The 21,213-nt window shown below is 41.7% G+C and overlaps 1 protein-coding gene across 2 annotated transcripts; it reads right to left on the bottom strand.

The window, feature by feature from the left end:
• Positions 1–907: 907 nt before the first annotated feature.
• LOC310770292 (uncharacterized protein) lies at positions 908–20,971 on the bottom strand. Of its 2 annotated transcripts, XM_083630889.1 has the most exons (4): positions 20,029–20,971; positions 19,188–19,242; positions 17,686–17,796; positions 908–1,191 (listed from the first exon to the last, which is right to left on the bottom strand). In XM_083630889.1, exons 1-4 carry the CDS (start codon positions 20,076–20,078, stop codon positions 1,096–1,098), a joined length of 312 nt encoding a protein of 103 aa, XP_083487015.1. In that variant the 5' UTR covers positions 20,079–20,971; the 3' UTR covers positions 908–1,095. The 2 variants fall into 2 exon arrangements, 1 of the variants encoding a protein (XP_083487015.1); XR_014552027.1 differs by lacking the exon at positions 17,686–17,796.
• Between the last annotated feature and the right edge of the window lie 242 nt (positions 20,972–21,213).

Raw genomic sequence — 21,213 nt, 5'->3', positions numbered from 1 at the left:
GCAGGAGATCCATGCCCATGCACACACACATCACCACTACACCATGAAAAAGTGATGGGGGGAAAACCACTGATTTCATTACCAGTGGCATAGCGTGGGGGGTGCAGGGGGGGCCGGCCACACCGGGCGCAACATCTGGGGGTTAGGGTTAGGGGGCGCAAATCCATGGGTTAGGGGGCGCAAATCCACAGGTTAGGGGGCGCAAATTACTTGCCTTGCCCCGGGTGCTGACAACCCATGCTACGCCACTGTTCATTACGGGTGAATAGCTTCACAAAATAGGATTTTAGGATTAAGGGCTACTTCAGGTGGTTCTCTGCAAATTTGTGGACAAAAGTCTGTACCAGCAACTGGGGAGAAGCTGGAGTGCTTAATCCACCCCTCAGATGTTAAGTGAAAGATACTCAGAGTTGAGTGTTGATTTCATTCTCTTTATTTCAGCTCATGGTAAACAGTGAGTGCTTTCTCCCAAAACCTCTGGTTATATATACATTATTTACACAATGGGTCCCGTGTGATTGGCTGATTCAACTCCCCTCCTGGAGCCTGATTGGACTTTTCCTGCAGGCCAATCAGGTTGCTGATTCAATTCCTCCTGGAGCCTGATTGGGCTGCTCCTGCAGACCAATCAGGTTGCTGCCTTCTAGCATCCTACCTGCCTATTGTTCTAGGATCCAAGCTCAGTACATGACATTAACTTTACCCCTAAGGTAGACAACTGAAGAGAACTACAGTAGCACTGTGGTCTTTTAAACCAGTTTTAGAACAGCCCCAGGGAATGAGCCTCTTCATGTTCAGTGAAAAACGAGGGCTGTCTTTAAGTTCTGTTGTGAACAGCTGTGAATTATTTTCAGCAAAAGCAGAAACACAGATAACATTCTGAAGAAAAGCCGCAGTTGAATCAGGATGGCATTAATATCTCTTTACCTAATGGAGGTTAGTCAACAAGCAATTATGGTATTCGTGATAAATGTGGCTCGTGAAGACAAATGAAATCAGTGGTTTGAATTGGACTGAAAGGTCTGAATTACAAGCTGAGGCATACATCCAGCAAAGACTTCCCTGTCTTTTCCATAACAAGGAATATGCGTTTTTTCATAAGGTGGCTTTTTCCAATCTCCTTCGACTTTTGAAAAAAATGTTGGTGATCTCAGAAAGCTTCATAATCTGCATGTGCCCAGTGAGGTGTAGCTGGGGAATAAAGTCATGCATTAGGATTTTCTACAGCTTATTTAAGTCTGTGTTGTGAACTGAAGTGGCAAGAAAATAGACATTCTAATCAACTGACATCATGTCACTTTTACCGGAAAGGTACAGCAACCCAACTTCTTACTTTTATTGATCATCCTAATGCATGTTTTATATTTTATGTGAACCACTTAGTATTTTTTTAAAAAATAAATAAATGGTACACTAATTACGTGGTTGTTGTTTTTTAAAAAGAAACCTAGTTCAGCAGTGCCTAGTTCAGAGTGGCTGAGGAAACTCAGCCAGATGGGTGGGGAATAAATAATAAATTATTATTATTATTATTATTATTATTATTATTATTATTATTATACACTCCTCCCTGCCATTACTTAGAAGGGAGTTCAGAAATGGAAGTGAATTGTGTGCATTATTAGGTGGAATGTGCTCCACCTAAATAATTCAGTTCAGAACCTGCTTCACCGCTTGAGAAAAGAGCAAGATTAAGTCCAAAGCATTTCAAAGACTGACTGACTGCATCAAAATCACAATTGGGGGGGGGAGACTCTGTTGCTTCCCCATTCATTGTTATGGAAAAATGAACACACTGTCTCTTTTTGGAAGCTAGACATTGTCCTTCACAAAAGAGTTAAGAGTTCTTTCTTCCCCTTCTTCCCATTTTCTTCCCAGCCTGGTGTTTATAAGGATATAACAAGCTTGGAGAGAAATGTTTAAATTTTTTTGTAGAAACAAAATCTGCACAGAAAGAAGAAAAAAATCCAAATCTTTGAGAAACTCCAAAGCAAGTCAGAGGTTGGGACACTTAGAGAGATCCCTCATTGGATAAGACAAGCCCCAAATGTGTCTGAAGTGGCCCCACTTTGCTTCATGATTTGGGATTCAACTAACTCTTTTGCACACTCCAGTTCATTAGCTTTGCTCTTTGATAGAATTCCCCTACTGCCAGTACAAACAATTCTGTTTTGAATCTTTATTGGAAGCAAATCTTTGCATGATGCTTCTTGTGATTTCCTAGTCTGCAGACATCTCTTGGGAGAAAGAAACCATAGTTAGGTCATGTTTAATATAGTGTTTAGAGAAACTGAAGAAAGAAAGAAAGAAAGAAAGAAAGAAAGAAAGAAAGAAAGAAAGAAAGAAAGAAGTGAATATTTAATGTTTCATCATGAATCTTCACCAGTAGATCTATCATTTTCTTTTAAAAGCAAACTCAAATTGCTGACTGCCTTCAGTTGGTTCTGAAATAAAACAGGGGCATCCAAAAGTAAGGTAGAAGCACTTGTGTGATTTCTCTTTTTCTTTCTAAAGAAGGATGTTCTTGCCCCTTCCTTAATGCAATGCCATCTAGGTGAGCTGGTAAAGGAGACTGCCTGTGCTACCACTGTTTTGTGTTAGTAGCTAGGTAACAGATTTTCAAAGTGGGTTCTCTGAGAATTGCACCTGGATAACACTTAAGGTTGTGTATGAATAGCCTCACAAAATTACTTTGTTTTTGTTGGGGGCAGGAAGAGAGGTTATTGATGCATTGACAGCCCAGCTTCTATAATCCTTCACAAGGTTCCAGACCTATTACCACTGTTGAGCATAACAGGGGGAAATGGTGACTTTCACAATAACTGAAATTTAAATTTAAAAACTGGAGAATGTTTTGCAGAGAGGGAATGTGCATAGTGACCTTCTTTCATGGGAAAGGATAATGGAAATAAAATTAAGTCCTGACCAGAGGAGAATGGCAAATTAAGTCGGTGGATTATGCTGAAATGGCTAAAATGACCGGAAGAACCAAAAATCAGGAAGACAAAATTTTTAATAAAGAATGGGGGGAATTTATAATTAATCTTAAAAACCATTTTAAACAGCTAAAATCGTTAGTAGGATTGAAATAACACTTGTAGTTTAATGGTGAATTTTGGATACAATGGAGCTATAAAAGTTTTGGATTATCATAAAAGATGCAGGAGAAAATGATTAACAATTGACCCACAAAGGGGAGTAAGGAAGTCCAAGAGATTCCCTGGAATCTTGTTTTTATGTTGTAAGTTGGATACGTGGCTGTAAAATTTTAATCTGAAAACAAATAAATTTATGTAAATATAAAAGGATGAGGGTAGAGAGAAAAATCTCAGAAAAGGTTTCAGAAAAATGTCTTCTGAGAAATGCTAGCTCAGTTTTTGGGAATTGTACAGTGTGGTCCTATGCATGCTTACTTGACGGCAAACTCCAATGTGTTCACTGGGGCTTTCTCCCTAGTATACCTGTGTTTAGGCCACATTTTTAGGTACACACTTAAAAAGTAAACCTATCGGAATACACATAAAAAAGAATGCGCCAAGAGATCTTTGCTATTTGGACCCAAGTGTCCTGTGAAAGTGAAGCATATTATGCACTGTGCCATACTTACCTCAGGAAACGTCTGTGAAGTTTTAAAACCAAAATGGATTCCTTGCAAGGTAATAACTGCAACCGAGAAGAGCATTAACTTGACTTTTGTGAATGACAGGGCTTGATGCAAAAGTTACATCACACTACCGGTGTTTTGCACAGATTACCTCAGGGAAATGCGGAAAATATGCAAATAACATAATGCCTCATCCTATGTACCTGCTGGTTGAGTTTTGATTTACTGTGCTGTCTCTGGGAGATTTTCTTGTTTTTTTAAAAAAATCTCACTTTGAGGGGGGATAGACATGCTGTTTTCCTATCAGTAAAACTGGAGGGGGGAGGAGTATTTTGCTTCTTCAGACTGTTCAGTCTTCTACCTCAAGTGAGAGAGAAAAGTCATGTTAGCAGTTTAACATTACAAGTGACATTTTTACAGAGTTAGTAGGTGTCAAACACAAGCCATGTCACTTGCCGCCAACAGAGAGGTCTGTTGTGGAAAAAAAAGTCAGATTAAAATAATAACACTCATTATATTTCTCAGAGAAATGCTCTCAGCGTGTCAAAGTGGAATCAGAAAGTCAGGGAAGACCTCAGCACAGCAGTGTGCTGTCTGCATGGTAATGCAATTGGAGACCATAACATGTTGTAATGAGTGCTAATGAAATCGTGTACGGAGAGCCTGAGAGTGAGGCACGAAGGAAGAATGATAAAAGGGATTCTAAGAGGAGCTCATATCACATGTAGAGAATGATCAATCAGATAAGGGCTGCTCAAGTTAAGCAAGACAGAGAGAGGTGAGTCCCTAATGAAAGCTCAGTTTGTCTAACAAGATATGATGATTAATAATGACAAGCATGGCTGAAGTATCCACTGCTAATAAACAGGCCTCACCAGGGGCAAAGGAACACCAAGTTATGAGGCCATAGGTGGAGCAGCCAAAACACTCTCCGCAGCCCAAGACGGATTGCTAGGAAGGTATGCATTGGCCACAAGAAACATATGACATGTCACTGGTGACCTTAGCTACAAAATTTTGGAACTTGGGAAGCAAGCCTACAACTAAAAGCAGAGAAAAGAAAGAGAGATGTAGTTTGTTTTACAGGACACCCTATTATTGTTTAGCTAATGGGATGCACTTTGTTATCTTGATGAATGTAAGGACAGCTTCACTTGGGAAGGCCAGAAGCTGGATCTGAACACAATACAACAGTATCTCCTTTGGAGCTTTCCATCCTCACTGTTGGTCAATTGTAGCTGTACATGGCAGAATAAGCATGAGGTATCTTGTGCACACCAATGGCTGGTTTTGTCACATTTGAGTTGAGTTCCATGACATGCCCCTTATCCCTTTCTCAGGTTGCACTAACTAGTAAACGTGGTACTTATGGAAATGTGTGCAGGGTACTAAAAGCCTTTCCCCTTTCCTTTTAAACTAATGCCTTGTATTCATTCGTTTGTTCATTCGTTCATCCGAAGCCTGGGGAGGGGCTAGAGCCATGCCACGACCCCAGCGGGAACCCAGGGGATGCTCGAATTGGTCCACATCAGTGGGGCTCTCCCTACTGGTGGTTTACCTTTACCAGACCCCCTGCAAGGCAGGCAGGAGTCAGATATAGTCTGTGGATGCCAATGCTTAAGCCAATACGGCTCACATTCTGTAACCAATAAAGTTGTGGCCTAAATTTTGCCCATTAACAGTAACCTAAAATTCTGTGTCCTTGTGTCTTTATTCTCATGGGGGTGGCTTGGGGCTTTGACACGCAACTAGTAAATGTGGTAGTTATGGAGATGTGTGCAGGGTACTAAAAGCCTTTTCCCTTTCTTTTTAACCTAACACCTTGTATTCGTTCATTTGTTCGTTTGTTCATTTAGGAGTATTTATATCCCACCTACTAATTGAAGATCTTGAGCTTCTTAGTATATATATCTGGACACACACACACACACAGAGAGAGAGAGAGAGAGAGAGAGAGAGAGAGAGAGAGAGAGAGAGAAATAACCATAAATAAACAATAAAAATGTGCACCCTACCACTGAGGCCATTCCATTGTAGCTATCCAACCTCCCAAAATTTCAAAACCTCTCGTGATGGTTTGACCCCTTTCCGTTTTAACAGTACAAATTCTACAAACGCCCTCCATATCACCTCAAAATAATTTCTCCTGCATATTCCCTGTCTTACCTTAATGGCACATGTTAATTTATCATTAATAGCTATATCCCACACATCTTTATACCATCTTCCATTTTAGATTCTGCTTGCCCCTTCTACTTCCTAGCTATAATAATTTGTGGAGCTGTCAATAAATTTGTGAGCAAGTTCTTCATAGCCTGTGAACCTTCCACCCCATTGTAAATTGATAATAATGCTACCCTCTGGACTTTAGGTCAGCTTTAAGCCAGTGATTTCTGTCATCTCCTTAAACTACCTCTGGTTGCCTGTGGGAAACTAGGGAGCAGAACATGAGCACAAGAACCTTTTCCCCTTCTGTGGTTTCCAGAAACTGGTATTCAGAAGCATTACTGTCACCAATTGTGGAGACAGAGCATCGTTGAGTAAGTAGCCAGTTGAGCTAGTAGTAACCTGAGAATGCTTACTGTGAATGTGGATAAAAAGAAGCACTTTTCAAAGTTTGCAAAAATGTGAAATGAGGCAAATTCCCAAATATATGGCATATGGTGCATTTCATTTAAAATGTTCAAACTCAACCATTCCCAAGCTGATTACATGGGCCCAAAACTAGCATACATTTGCCATAGATTGCAGGGACTAAAGGTAAAAGGTAAAGGACCCCTGGATGGTTAAGTCCAGTCAAGGGCAACTATGGGGTTGTGGCGCTCATCTCGCTTTCAGGTCGAGGGAGCCAGCGTTTGTCTGCGGACAGCTTTCCGGGTCATGTGGCCAGCATAACTAAACCACTTCTGGTGCAATGGAACGCCGTTACGGAAACCAGAGCTCATGAAAATGCTGTTTACCTTCCCACCGCAAAGGTGAAGGGGACTGAAGAGAGGTGGGGCTTCACTGATCTCAGATGAATTAAATTTTAATTTTAGAAGCTGAACAAAAGTTGTGCCCAAGACTGGCATCTGCCTCTCTCTTGTTTTCTGCAGTTTGGCAGCTATTTGTATACTCAACATTAGCATTGAACATAATAAGATGCTGCAATAGAATCTAATACTGAACAGTATCCAACAGCTGGCAGGCATTTGCAGTCAATATATTAAAGTACAAATTAGCAAGTCTGTATAGATTATATTCATCATTCAAATATAAGCATTCAAAACATGTTTTGAATGTTGGCGGCTAATTTTGATTCTGGAATCTGAAACTTTGAAAGTGGTTGCAGTTTTCAAAATGCTGCAAAATGTTATTTTGCATCTGCCATTTAGTTGGAGTCTAAAAAGGTAAAGGTAAAGGACCCCTGACAGTTAAGTCCAGTCACAGATGACTTTGGGGTTGTGGTGCTCATCTTGCTTTACAGGCCAAGGGAGCTGGCGTTTGTCTGCAGACAGTTTTTTTTGGGTCATGTGGCCAGCATGACTAAGCCGCTTCTGGCACAACGGAACACTGAAACCAGAGCAGCGCATGGAAACGCCATTTACCTTCCTGCCGGAGAGGTACCTATTTATCTACTTGCACTTTTGGGCATGCTTTCAAACTGCTAGGTTGGCAGGAGCTGGAACCGAGCAACAGGAGCTCACCCAGTCATGGGGATTCAAACCGCCAACCTTCTGATGGGCAAGCCCAAGAGGTTCAGTGGTTCAGACCACAGCACCACCCACATCCCCTAGCTAGAGTCAAAGGGTGCCTAAATTTTGTGAGGAGAACCTGAGCTTACAGGGTTAAACAGCTCAGAGAGTACGTCCTGCCTACTGTGGGGTGGGGGGAGATTCTGCGTCACTTCCAAGAGTCTCAACCCTTTGTTCTCTTTTTCTTTCGCTTTTGAAGAGAGCAGACGTGTATTCACGATGTTGTGCACTGTATTAGACAATGGATAGTTCTGCTATAAATAAAGCTGCTTTTAGTTATTAGTAAGATCTGTGTGAGACTCTGTTTAGCACACTGAAGAAGCACAGAAGGCAGCAGCTTTCTCTGACCGCTGCCGGACTCTGTTTTTGCTCGGAGCATTGGAATGTGGACTTTGGAATGCGGAGGCCTGGCGCAGCGAGAGCGGGCTGGACGCCAGGCTTATCTGAGCAATAAATCTTTCTCAGGTTGTTCAGTGTTGTTAACTCCAATTGCTTACTCTGACTGCTTCCCGTAAACCTCGTTCTGTGCCAATAAGCACAGGGCACCTTTTCCCGGAAGCACTGCGGCTCATAAAGGTAAAAGGACCCCTGACCGTTAGGTCCAGTCGCGGACAACTCTGGGGTTGCGGCGCTCATCTTGCTTTATTGACTGAGGGAGCCAGTGTACAGCTTCTGGGTCATGTGGCCAACATGACTAAGCCGCTTCTGGTGAACCAGAGCAGTGCACGGAAATGCCGTTACCTTCCCTATTTATCTACTTGCACTTTGACATGCTTTCAAACTGCTGGTTGGCAGGAACAGGGACCGAGCAACAAGAGCTCACCCCATCGTGGGGATTCGAACCGCCGACCTTCTGATCGGCAAGCTCTAGGCTCTGTGGTTTAGACCACAGCACCACCCACGTCCTCGGCCCCACTGGGGCCCATAGATTGCAGCAAAATCTTGTCTGTGCAATGGGTTCATGGGGAGAAGCTGCTCCATGAGCCCTTGCAAAAGTGAGGGGAAAGCTTTAAGAAGGCTGCTTCCCCTGGAGCTCAGAGTCAGTTCACCTCAAGAGCTCCCCACTCACCCTTCCTCTTTTAGGCGAAAGGAGGAATGGCATTGGGCAGGCCCAACATACTATAGCCCCCCCATAAGGAGCCTGAGGGGAGGACTGACACAGCACCCCCAAACTTGGGTTGGGGTATGTGCCTGGTTTGAATCTGCTCCCTGGTCACCCAAGGAGACCTTGTGTGCTTGGCTTGTACCAAAGCAAGATTCAGCACTGACCGACTCCCATTGAACAGGTTTGAGGTGGTCCAAAGCCAGCAGACCCATTCCACCAATGTGGGGTTATGGAATGATGAACTGATCTTGGCTCCAGTGCCATTCCAACACTTATTCTGCTTGCTGCTGTCAATAAAGATTTGGTCCGATTTTCTCCCATCACCATTGTACAGTCCAGTTATTTGCTGATCTCTTGGGTCAAATAATGCCTGGGGAAATCATTTCTAGTACCAAAAGCATTCCCAATCAATGGAAGTTTTTGCCATGAGTAAAAAAGAGTTTATTAAACCTTAATGGCAATAGAGCTTCCATATACAGTGGTACCTCAGGTTACAGACACCTCGGGTTACAGACACTTCAGGTTAGAGACTCCGCTAATCTGAAAGTAGTACCTCAGGTTGAGAACTTTACCTCAGGATGAGAACAGAAATTGTGTGGTGGCAGCGGGAGGCCCCATTAGTGGTGCTTTAGGTTAAGAACAGTTCCTGGTTAAGAAAGGACCTCTGGAACGAATTAAGTTCTTAACCAGAGGTACCACTGTAGTATAAGCTAATATCCATTTTACTGTGGTGTGATAGCTACTGATTTGGCAGTAAATTACTAATGATGCAATCCTATATATTTCTACTTCGAATTAAACAGAGCTCAATGGGACTTACTACAGGTTATTGTATAAAGAATTTCACCTTCTGGATTGTATCCAACTAAGTTTTACTCAGAGTAGATATGCTGAAAATAACAGACATAAGCCCAGAATTGTGAATACCTGGAATATATTTGTATTTATAACTTTTTGTGTGCACTTTCAATAAGCAAAATGCGAAAACATTAGCAAAAAGAAACAGTTAAATCACCAGTGATGTGTGACAACCCACACTTACGCATGATGGCTGTACATTACATTTTCATTACACCCCAAAAGGAGAGGCATGCAACTAACTCATTGAAATAATGCAAGCAAATGAAAATAGAGAGAAGAATTCTGGTAGATGAATAAAAGATAACAGAAACTTACAAAACAAATACAGACAAGTATAGCAGAATGTTGTTGAGTATCTTTCCCCCCTCAAGTAATTAGATTAAAATAAAATCAACTTTCATTAACTGTGTATAGGAATGGCAATAAGAAACAAACAGATTCAGAGAATTCCAACACAAGCTGTGCAAGGAAATATCTGTTAATAAGACATTTATCAATAGGTCTCACCCAATCCATCAAGCAACCCATTTAATTTTTTAATTACTTGATGGTGGAATGGCTCCATAGCTGTCAGAATATTTCAAATTTTTTTTGGGGGGGGAGAAAAAAAGGTAAATTTTGGTGTTCAGTTTTTCCCCCCATTTGTGGGTGATGAAGCATGCATTGTGATGTTGGGCAAATTTCAGGTGTCATAAATTCAAAGATGGTAACTCATCAGTCTACATGCATCCAGAGTTTCTGATGGTAGGGGCTGGAAGAATCTTTAAAACACATAATGAATTTTCCTCACCCCTCCAAAAAAATAAAAATAAAATCTCCCATACCCATATTCATGGGGGATTTCTCTCTCCATCTCCTCAAAAACTGAGCCTATTTAAAGTTAGGAGAGTGTGCACTTATCATGCAAGTTGGGCTTCGCTTCAGTGATGAAACAATTTATTTAAGATTCAAATGGTCTTTAAAAAAATAAAGGAAAGATGCAGATGGGCATGCAACATTTGTCTACTCGTACAGCTGCTCACCTCCATTAACATGACAGAATTCAAACTGCCCTACTTCATAAATCAATTATTCATCTTGCTCAATAACTTGCCTCGGGGTGCAGCCAATCCCGGGGCTTCAGAGATAGCCTTGCCACAGGCCAACTGGTAAGAGGTCATGACCTAGAGAGCCAGCTTCTCATTTGTTGCATATAATCCACACTTCTATCCTCGAGAGAGCTTTCGTGTGGAGATCTAATATAAGTGTTCAAAAAAGGAAAATGGCAACAGCTTTTCCAAGCAGCACATTCGTTGCTCTTGGGCTGGTTGTGTAGCTCCAAGAAGTGGTCTTGTAACCCATTTGATTATTCTGCACCTAACCCAGCTCCCAATGGTTCAGGCAAAACTTGTTGCCATCACCTCCTCCTTTTTTGGAAGACAATGTTCCAGGGATAAAACCTGGGTTTTATTTTATTTTTTTGCACGCAAAGCATTTGCTCTAGCCATGCCTCCATCATAGAATTGGAGCTGGGTTGGCCCATGCAGATGAGAATAGCTTGCATCCAACTGCAGTGAACTTAGAGACAGGAGAGAAATTCAATCAAGTTTGCATTTAGAGGGGGATCTTAACCAATTTCCAAAACAATATGATAATTGAAAAGCAACCATCCTTTGAAATTTGCACTTATTTGAATTTTGAAATGCAGTTCTCCAACCAACCAATCTTTACAAAAATGCATACATTACAGGAAAGTGTGTGTAAATGAATATATTGGTAAAAATAACATGACCAAAGGCATTGTATTAGGAAAAATTGCAACTATGTGCCTCTAACTTAAAACCACATATAAAAATGTGTTCATTAGGAGAAAATTACACTAAAAGCTGAAGAATATGCATGATAGATAGATAGATAGATGATAGATAGATAGATGATAGATAGATAGATAGATAGATAGATAGATAGATGATAGATAGATGGATAGATAGATGGAACGGCAAATCATTGCTGAAATACGGTGGTGAATTGCACAGTTTAACTGTGGAACATTATAGAAACAGCCTGGGATGTCAGGCATAAGGTAAAGGTAAAGGGACCCCTGACCATTAGGTCCAGTCATGGCTGACTCTGGGGTTGCGGCGCTCATCTCGCTTTATTGGTCGAGGGAGCCAGCATGCAGCTTCCAGGTCATGTGGCCATCATGACTATGCCGCTTCTGGCAAACCAGAGCAGCTCATGGAAACACCGTTTACCTTCCTGCCAGAGTGGTACCTATTTATCTACTTGCACTTTGACGTGCTTTTGAACTGCTAGGTTGGCAGGAGCTGGGACTGAGCAACGGGAGCTCACCCTGTCACGGGGATTCAAATCGCTGACCTTCTGATCGGCAAGTCCTAGGCTCTATGGTTTAACCCACAGCGCCACCAGCGTCCCTATGGGATGTAAGGCATAGCTCAGCCAAATGTGAAGTTTTGCTTTAATGAAGTTGCAACTCAACATTAACCAGCTCTCCTCTTACCCTAGTGAGGCCCAACTCTGTTTACATTATCTTACATTTGCCCTCATCTCTGTTCACAAAATACTGATGTTCGGTGGGGTGTGCGTGTGTTTGTGTGCTTAAGAGAAGACATAAACTTAAAACTGGAGTGTCAAGTCAGGAGCAACAGAAAGATGCATATAGCAGAGCAGCTTGCCTTGTTGTCTCCAGGGAGACAATTTTCATTTCTCTCAATTGCCTAATATTCACATTTTTTTTGCAAAAAGTTTTCAATTAGAAATAATTGTGCCTTGGATTAACCTACGATGTTGCCACTGCAATGGGAAAATTCAGAGAAGTTTGGATTTCAATGGGGGGCTGCGCTTTCATTCCTATCTTGTTTCAGAAAGTGCAAATGATATAAATTCACACTTATATGTATACCCAATCTAATTTATCCTCTATTACTGCAAGCAAATAAAGGGACGTGGGTGGCGCTGTGGTCTAAACCACTGAGCCTCTTGAGCTTGCCAATCAGAAGGTCGGCGGTTCAAATCCCCGCGACGGGGTGAGCTCCCGTTGCTCTATCCCAGCTCCTGCGAACCTAGCAGTTTGAAAGCATGTCAGTGCAAGTAGATAAATAGGTACCGCTCTGACGGGAAGTTATATGGCGTTTCTGTGTGCTGCTCTGGTTTCGGTGTTCCATTGCCCCAGAAGCAGCTTAATCATGCTAGCCACATGACCTGGAAAAACCATCTGCGGACAAACGCCGGCTCCCTTGGCCTGCAAAGCGAGATGAGCGCCGCAACCCCAGAGTCATCTGCGACTGGACTTAACTGTCAGGGGTCCTTTACCTTTACCTTTTTTTACTGCAAGCAAAACAATATCATTTACAGATTCATGTTTACTCAGAAGTAAGTGCTGTTGGGTCCTATTTCCAAGTGAGTATATTTAGGATTGTAGTATTCTTATTCTTGTTATTGCTTCTAGGTTTGTTTCTAGGTTTTCTTGCTAAATAAAAAAAAGACCACCACCAAGTATGGAATACTCTGACTGAAGTTTGTTGGGGGTAATTAGCAATGGCACTAACCAAATACCTGCCCTAGTTAAGAAACACTTCTTGTTCCTCATTAACCAAATTACTTTCAGGTCATACATCACATCCTTGACAATAATGCCATTTCCATGCTTAATTGCTTAAATAAATGTGTAATTAATGTCTAGTAACGGGATTACAGCTGTCTGGAAACAATGTCGCAACAACTTGCAACCATTACTTTTCTATAGCTGACTGCATCCCTCCCTCTCCCCGCCCTAAGACACATACATATTACTTAATTAAAAAATGGAAATGTCTAATTTAATAACATCCTGTGGGGAGTTCAGAAATGTTTCCATTAACAACAAAAAAAAAAGTCTAAAGCATTGCTTTATGGACCATTTAGGAAAAGGATAATATTTAGCATACAGCCGTAAATTGATGCTGAACTATGATCAAAACCTGCTCACCAAACAATTAGTGCAATTTCTAAATTGCTGTGATCTGTTTACAAGTAAGTCACAATAAATGCAGAGAGAAACCATTGCTTCACAAATCTAAAGAGTTGTGAATTGGAGGGGGGAGGGGACCAGATTGACGAATAAATAAATAAAAATAGAGAATGGGAGGAAAGAGGGGAGAGAGGCTTCCTCTGGAAAAAAGGCCCTTCCTAGATATAAGAAAGGGGAAAGATTATTCCTCCTTCCCATCCAACGCTAAACAAATACTTGGACTAGAATAAAGGGAAGAAGGTGGAGGAATTTGACCCTGGGACATATGGGATTTGGGTGAACCACTACCCTAAAGGGCAGCAGAGAGCCAGTGTGGTGTAGTGGTTAAGAGCGGTAGACTCGTAATCTGGTGAACCGGGTTCGCGTCTCCACTCCTCCACATGCAGCTGCAGGGTGACCTTGGGCTAGTCGCCTTCTTTGGAGTTTCTCAGCCCCACTCACCTAACAGAGTGTTTGTTGTGGGGGAGGAAGGCAAAGGAGAATGTTAGAAGAAGAAGAAGAAGAAGAAGAAGAAGAAGAAGAAGAAGAAGGGGAGGAGGAGGAGGAGTTTGGATTTGATATCCCGCCTTTCACTCCCTTTAAGGAGTCTCAAAGCAGCTAACATTCTCCTTTTCCTTCCTCCCCCACAACAAACACTCTGTGAGGTTAACTGCTTTGAGACTCCATTGGGTAGTGATAAAGCGGGATATCAAATCCAAACTCTTCTTCATCAGAAAGACAGAGAACAGGCCCACTCAAGCCCAGTTGATCAAGGCAGTTGGTGTGATATGGTTCCAGTCTCCTCACTCAGGCAGAAGGAGGGACAGGAAGGATAAAGATCAGGATAGAGATCTGCTGATCTAGTAAGATTTAAGAAACTCACCAGCTGAACAGATTCCATAGAGTGTTTGGACCCTCCAGTGCAGGCGTAGGCAAACTCGGCCCTCCAGATGTTTTGGGACTACAACTCCCATCATCCCTGACCACTGGTCCTGTTAGCTAGGGATGATGGGAGTTGTAGTCCCAAAACATCTGGAGGGCTGAGTTTGCCTATGCCTGCTCCAGTGACTAGAAAAGGCATGCCATGGTACACCTCCATCAGCCTGACCAGACACCTTCATCTGCCCCAGCTGCAACAAAATTGTCTCTCCTGTATCTCTCTCTACAGCCACAGCAGGCACTTTAACTTTCAAATGGTTAGACTTCAGCCCCAAAGGTCCACATTTTCATGTTGTCCCAACACAGATGGATGCCAACCACAAGGTGGTGATACAAGAACTAGGAGACAATATAATCTTCCACATTGACCAAAAAGCTTTTCAGGAGGAAAAGGAATGAGAGATGGGGACAGACAAAAGAACCATTTCCTTCCCTAGATTAATCTGTTCCAGATAGTTATATACACTACACTGAAGTGCAAAGGGAAAAAAACTCTGGTACATTATATTTTAAAGAATCAACAATGTTGTGGGAAAAAATAATGAATACAAAGAATAATGAAATACAGGTGTATACACACATAACTTTATTTGTATGTCACCTTTCCACAGTTTAAACCATGCTCAAGGAGGCTTGCAACATGAAAAAATGCATCCTTACAAAAGTAGTCGTAAACAATAAATAAAGCATTTAAAAATGCATAACCAAATGCAACAATTTCCACATAAATCACAGGATAGAGAAAACAAACAGCAACAACAGCAACCCCCCCAAAAAAGCCAGAAAACCCAAACAACACCCCAGGCCAAGAATCTGTTCAACAGCCTCAGCTTTTGTAGTTGGAGTCAGTCTGGGCCCAGTCTTCCCAGGCCAGGTGGACAAAAGCCCACAAGGCAGGAAGCAGGACTCACAGCCAAGATAGCAATAGCCAAAGTAGATATTAATACAGGTTTTGAATTATCCAAGGGACAATTGCTAGATCAAGGTATACCCAGTTCAGCATTTTAATCTGCATTATTTTATGTTTATTAATATGCTGCTTTCAAAAATAGAAGATACTTCCCAAAGAGGCTCATAAAAACATTTCTCCACTGTCCAAAGGGCAGCTTCCAAGTTGAAAAACATCTTCATGTATGCAACAACGGCTGCGAGAGTTCAGGTAGCACAAGGATGGAAGACTGAAGAAATCCCAACTAAAGAATCATGGCAAGAAAAACTGATGGACTATGCAGAACTGGCAAAACTGACATATAAGCTACGGGACAAGGATAACTGTGACTTTAAGGATGAATGGGAACCTTTTACAAAGTATCTGAAGATGCAACAAAGCGAACTGGACTCCTTGGCAGGTTTTGAATAAACATTCACAATTTTTTTTTTACTGATAATAATCAGCTAAACAGTTTGAGGATCTATACAACTTTTTAACATGCAGAAAACAACATTATTAGAGAAACCAAAGACTGGAACTGAGGGAAGTCGGGGGTGGGGTGGGGGTGGGGGGTTCTGTGTGGGAGGTGGGGAGGTGGGAGGGAGAAAAAATGGGGGGGGGAATAAGGATGATATGTTTTTGGATAATATGTCTTGTTATAATTTTGAATAATAATAAAAAATGTATCAAAATTCATCTCAGCCCACTTGAATGTCCAATAACATTAAGCAATTCTGTCCAGCTATAAGCAGGTTTCTTTTTTTAAAAAAATGCAATGGGTCTTGTTTCCTGAAACTAAAAAGTTACATCATTTACACACACAAAGCACACATACACTCACCCATTCATTCCTGATCCTCTCACATGTTTCCATCAACCTTCCAGTCGCCACACTTAAGAATCTACGCAAGTCAACAAAACCAAGAAAACTCGTTTTCTTGCCCTCCTTCTGCATCCCACCCCTCATGACAGAAAGTCACACAGGAATCGTACCTAAAACAACCCCAAACCAACTGACAGAACTAACTGGCAGCTGTATATGTGATCGGGGGTGGGAGGGGAAGATTAGAAGCAAGGTTTAGGATGCCTGCAGTTAAAATTCAGTTCACTCTGGCAGCCAAGGGGTGGGGAGTTCAGTGCTCCAAAAATACACAATTAATGTTGTCAAAACACAAGCAGTTATGTAGAACAGAAGCAACTCAGGAACTGTAGCTTGTAAGGATGCTGGGATCTGTGAACTAAAGTTCCCAGGATCCTTTGGGATGAGGGCTTTAAACGTATGGTGTGTCTATCAGCTCTCCAAAGTCAAGGGACATGTTTTGGGGCCATTTCAGTATCTGGAACCAAGGCAAAGAATGAGATGTGGGTAGATTAGATTGGGGGGACTCTTAAGGGTATGTGGTTGAGATAAACTAGAAGCATGACCTGGCAGGAGAGATGTTATGCTAGATTAGGAGACCCTGGCCGTCCAGATCTGCCCTGTGGGTCGCAAGTTCTCCACTATGGTTTTATTTTATTCCCACGTGTAATTGAGTATTTATGTGTGTGTTACTGTTAGTGTGCTAAACTCTGTGAATTTCCCAGCAGTACTCTGAGTTTGCAGTGGGAAATAGCATAATAATTCTGATATTTACCAGAAAATTGCAAGAACAGATAAATGCCTTTTCCCCAGTTACCAAATGCCTTCATACTTTTCATGATTTACAAACTGTAATAGCAGTTAATAAGGAAAGTTGGAACAACGAACCACTTGTAAAAGTAAGAAGAATATTAACGTTTCAGAAGAGTAATGTATTCTACTTCAATTTGTCCTTCAACTATGGTAAATTTTCGAGTTTCAAAACCGCTAGTAATTTCTGTTGTAGCTGCTGTCTGTCACTAGTAAAAGGAAATCAACAGGTCAGGTTGAGCCTGAATGGGAGAAAGAGAGAGTGACTGTGCTGACTTTCAGTTTATTTAGCTTGTCTGTTTGCTAAAGAGACTAACATGTGGGAAGGTTTGCTTGAAGCCCAAAGCCCACTTAAATGGTTGACATGGGGTTTTTTTCTTGGAAAGAGTAATTGTTTGCTTGAATACATGTGACAGAAGAAAATGGTTTCCTAAGGACACAAATTGTGATGGAGAAAGCTTCCTGGAAATGTACAGGTGAAACTCAGAAAATTAGAATATCGTGGAAAAGTTCATTTATTTCAGTAATTCAACTTAAAAGGTAAAACTAATATATGAGATAGACTCATGACATGTAAAGTGAGATATGTCAAGCCTTTATTTGTTATAATTGTGATGATTATAGTGTACAGCTGATGAAAACCCCAAATTAAGAATCTCAGAAAAGTAGAATATTAAATGAAACCAGCGAAACAAGGATTGCAAATAGAGCAACAATAGCTAGTCATTCATTGTTGAGCCTTGGCTTCCTCAGCTATAGAACCTTCTGAATAGTACTAATATAATAATATAATTAATATAATATAATATAATATAATATAATATAATTTGTGGATTATATGTCCCACTCATCACTTTGTTGTGGTGAGTGGGCTTGCATGTTCCTATGACCCTTGTGAGCGAAGCTATCGGCAATCCCGTACTTCCAGCAGGGTCATCCAAGGCAGTAAGGTCAAAGGGAAGGAGCTAGACAAAGAATGATCCAAGAAGTCCTCAACGACAGAACAGGCGGATGATAACAAGCGGTATGTCCCCACTGTGGAAGGATGTGTGGATCCAGAATTGGCCTCCACAGTCACTTACAGACTCATTGTTAAAACTGTGTTTATGGAAGACAATCTTACTCGGCTACAAGTGATCACCAAAGAATCCTGTCATCTGCCAGCATTAACCTTTAATTCCTAATTTTCTACTTCTGGTACATTAGAGTCTGCTTTGTGTTGGCCCCGTGGTTCTCCTGATAGCTGTGCAACTGCGTTGTGTCATTCTACCCTTAGCTTCACCCACTCATTTGCAGGAGTTTTCATCTGAGAAATGTCAGAAGGTATAGGGAGGGCTTTGTATAATGGGAATGGCATATTGCAGCACACGTCGACTGCATTAATTGCACCCTTTTGCATGTTATCATCCTTACTGAATGCTGATTGTGTTGCTGAAAAAAAATCTTTAAAACGAAACAACAGCTCTGCATTATGCTGATGCAGCACAGTGTGTCAGCAATGGGAGAGGGAATGGAAACATTGCATAAGATCTATAAGGAGAACTATTACACATCCTGCTCTTTGAACACAAAGAGGCAAAAAAGTTCCATAAGACGTACCGTTGTTATAACATCAATACGTGAGTCACTTTATAGAGCAGCAAAATAATATATAGGTTTCAGCCTCAAGGAATCCAGATTTGAACTAGGAAAAGGGGAAGGGTGATAAGAGATAAATGCAAGTGATAAGAGATAAATTGCTGGGTTTCTTGCCAGTTGCAGATGATAAGTAAAGCTGCAACCCTTGTCCCATTTATTTGGGCGTAAATTCATTAAATGCAGTAGGACTTGATTTTGATTAAATGTGATTCGGATTGCAGCCTAAACAAATAAACGAAGGGCTTCATGTTTTTTGATGTTGAAGAAAAAATGAGGAGCAGCATCATATAGGTGTTCTGGGAGACACTCTCACACACAAATACATACACATACACACACACACCACCTTGATATGAGTCATTTACATTCCAGCTCATTGCAAACCTAGCACTATAACAAAGTATCGGGAATAGCTATCACAGCAAATTTGCTCCAGCACTACCATTTCTGGTTTGTACATATTGATTTAGAGTGCATGAAAGGCGAACTACATCAAATGATACGCGATGAATAAATTATTCATTATAAAATTTTGACAAACATGTGTAAAAATAAATAATGCATGGCAATTTATGGCAACACAGTTGAACTTAATTTATTCAAAAACTTGACTCTATAATCTTGCATGAATTTTAATATGCCCTTCTATGCCTTTGTATCGTATGGAACAAAGTGACTGCGAATCTTACATCTTCTGGAAAATAAGCATTGAACTTACTTTGAGCCTCTCCTGTTCGTTAGTGCTATGATACTGAAATCTGGCAATCAATGACCTAAAAAAAAGATAGAAAAGTAACAGCACTTGGACATGAGATTTTAAGAACGCTTCACTGATTCTCCCATGAAATGATTACCCAATATAATTTGCTGCAGTAACATTTTTGTATGACCATAACATCCTATATAGCTAAGGCTCGTCACAATTTAGAGAAATCCTTCTTTCTATCCCATTCTGCATAATCTCAGAGATCCACTGAGGACATTATGTTACTCATCCTATACAGGCGAAACTCAGAAAATTAGAATATCGTGGAAAAGTTCATTTATTTCAGTAATTCAACTTAAAAGGTGAGACTAATATATGAGATAGACTCATGACATGCAAAGCGAGGTATGTCAAGCCTTTATTTGTTATAATTGTGATTATCATGGCGTACAGCTGATGAAAACCCCAAATTAACAATCTCAGAAAATTAGAATATTAAATGAAACCAGCAAAACAAGGATTGCAAATAGACCAATATTGGACCTCTGAGAAGCAGAAGCATGCATATGCACCCAGTGCTTCGTTTGGGCCCCTTTTGCATCAGTTACTGCCTCAATGTGGTGTGGCATGGATGCTATCAGCCTGTGGCACTGCTGAGGTGTTATGGAAGACCAGGATGCTTCAATAGCAGCCTTCAGCTCTTCTACATTGCTCAGTCTCATGTCTCTCATCTGTCTCTTGGCAATGCCCCATAGATTCTCTATGGGGTTCAGGTCAGGCGAGTTTGCTGGCCAATCAAGCACAATAATCCCATGTTCAACTTCTGCTTATCCAGCTGGCCCTGCCTACCCACCCCAACTTCCCCTGAACCTTGTACTGAGGTTTCTCCCTTCTTCCAGCCATCTCCCACTAGTAACTGTCTCTTTCTCCTCAGCCACCCTGCCCATTTGTGACATCACAGGAAGTTTGCAGCCCACGGCAACTGCTTAGAGATGCATCTGCACAGCCTCCCATCCTGGTACTGGAAAGGGGAATGTCATGAATGTTACTTAGATGTATTTAGAAATACCTTGATTTAGAAGTAGAAGATGGCTTGCTTAAGCTCCGCTGTCCCCTTCATTGCTGCTTTCGGGGAAAGCCTCGTCGGCTTGTGACATCCATGAAAGGCAAACACAGATTCATTGAGGGGAATGGCCCTCGTTCAACAGTTATCATCCAGGCACCTCCACTGGCCAGCCTGCCAACCTCTGCTGGCTTACACCCATGAATATCCAGTGGTTCATCCACCCTGAGCCTGAAGGACAGCCTACACCACTATCTGAACATGCAATTCCCAGGCATTGCATGTCTGGTGGGTGATCTATGTCCACACTCTCCATTGATACTTACCCCAGCATCAACCCACAAATATCCACACAGCTTTTGTCAATGGCCTTCTGTAGGTGAATTTCAACCAGCTTACATGCACAAACTTCATCCTCCTTCAGCCCTGCAGCATCCCGGGCTTCCACATGCTATTCACAGCTTCTGCCAGGTCCATTGCCAGCTTCCAACCATGGATGTCTGCTGCTTTCAAGCTGAGGTCCTGCTCAGCAGGTACACTTGCCTTCTCATTGCTCCATAGCATCTCATTGACGTATGGTGGCCTCCTTCCATTTGCCACTTCGCCTCCCTGCGGAAGGAGATCGCCAAGTACTGAATAACACAACTGTTGTCCACTGTGTCCTTTTCAAACTTCCCCTTGGGCTGCTTTTGTATATCCACTGAGGTGTCATGTGCTTATGTGACATCACAGGGCGTCCACAGCCAATGACAGCAGCTGGAGAGGCATCATCATAATCACCTCCTCAGGCCTCACAATGGTGAGTGCAGCTCAGCAGCCCTTTGCTAATTTGCTATGTACAGCTCACTCCTTATCTGTAATGGCATCAGAGAAAGCCATGCCATAAATCCACCTTCCTGTTTTGATTCTCTGGCATTCCATCTGCATAACCTAGCAATTCCAAAATATAGACGGGCTTTTACTCTGGCAAGATTG

This window comes from Podarcis filfolensis (genome assembly GCF_964270895.1).
Source record: "Podarcis filfolensis genome assembly, chromosome: 9".
Lineage (NCBI taxonomy): Eukaryota > Metazoa > Chordata > Lepidosauria > Squamata > Lacertidae > Podarcis > Podarcis filfolensis.
The sequence above is the reverse complement of the archived record's forward strand: the minus strand, read 5'-3'. Positions and strand labels throughout refer to the sequence as shown.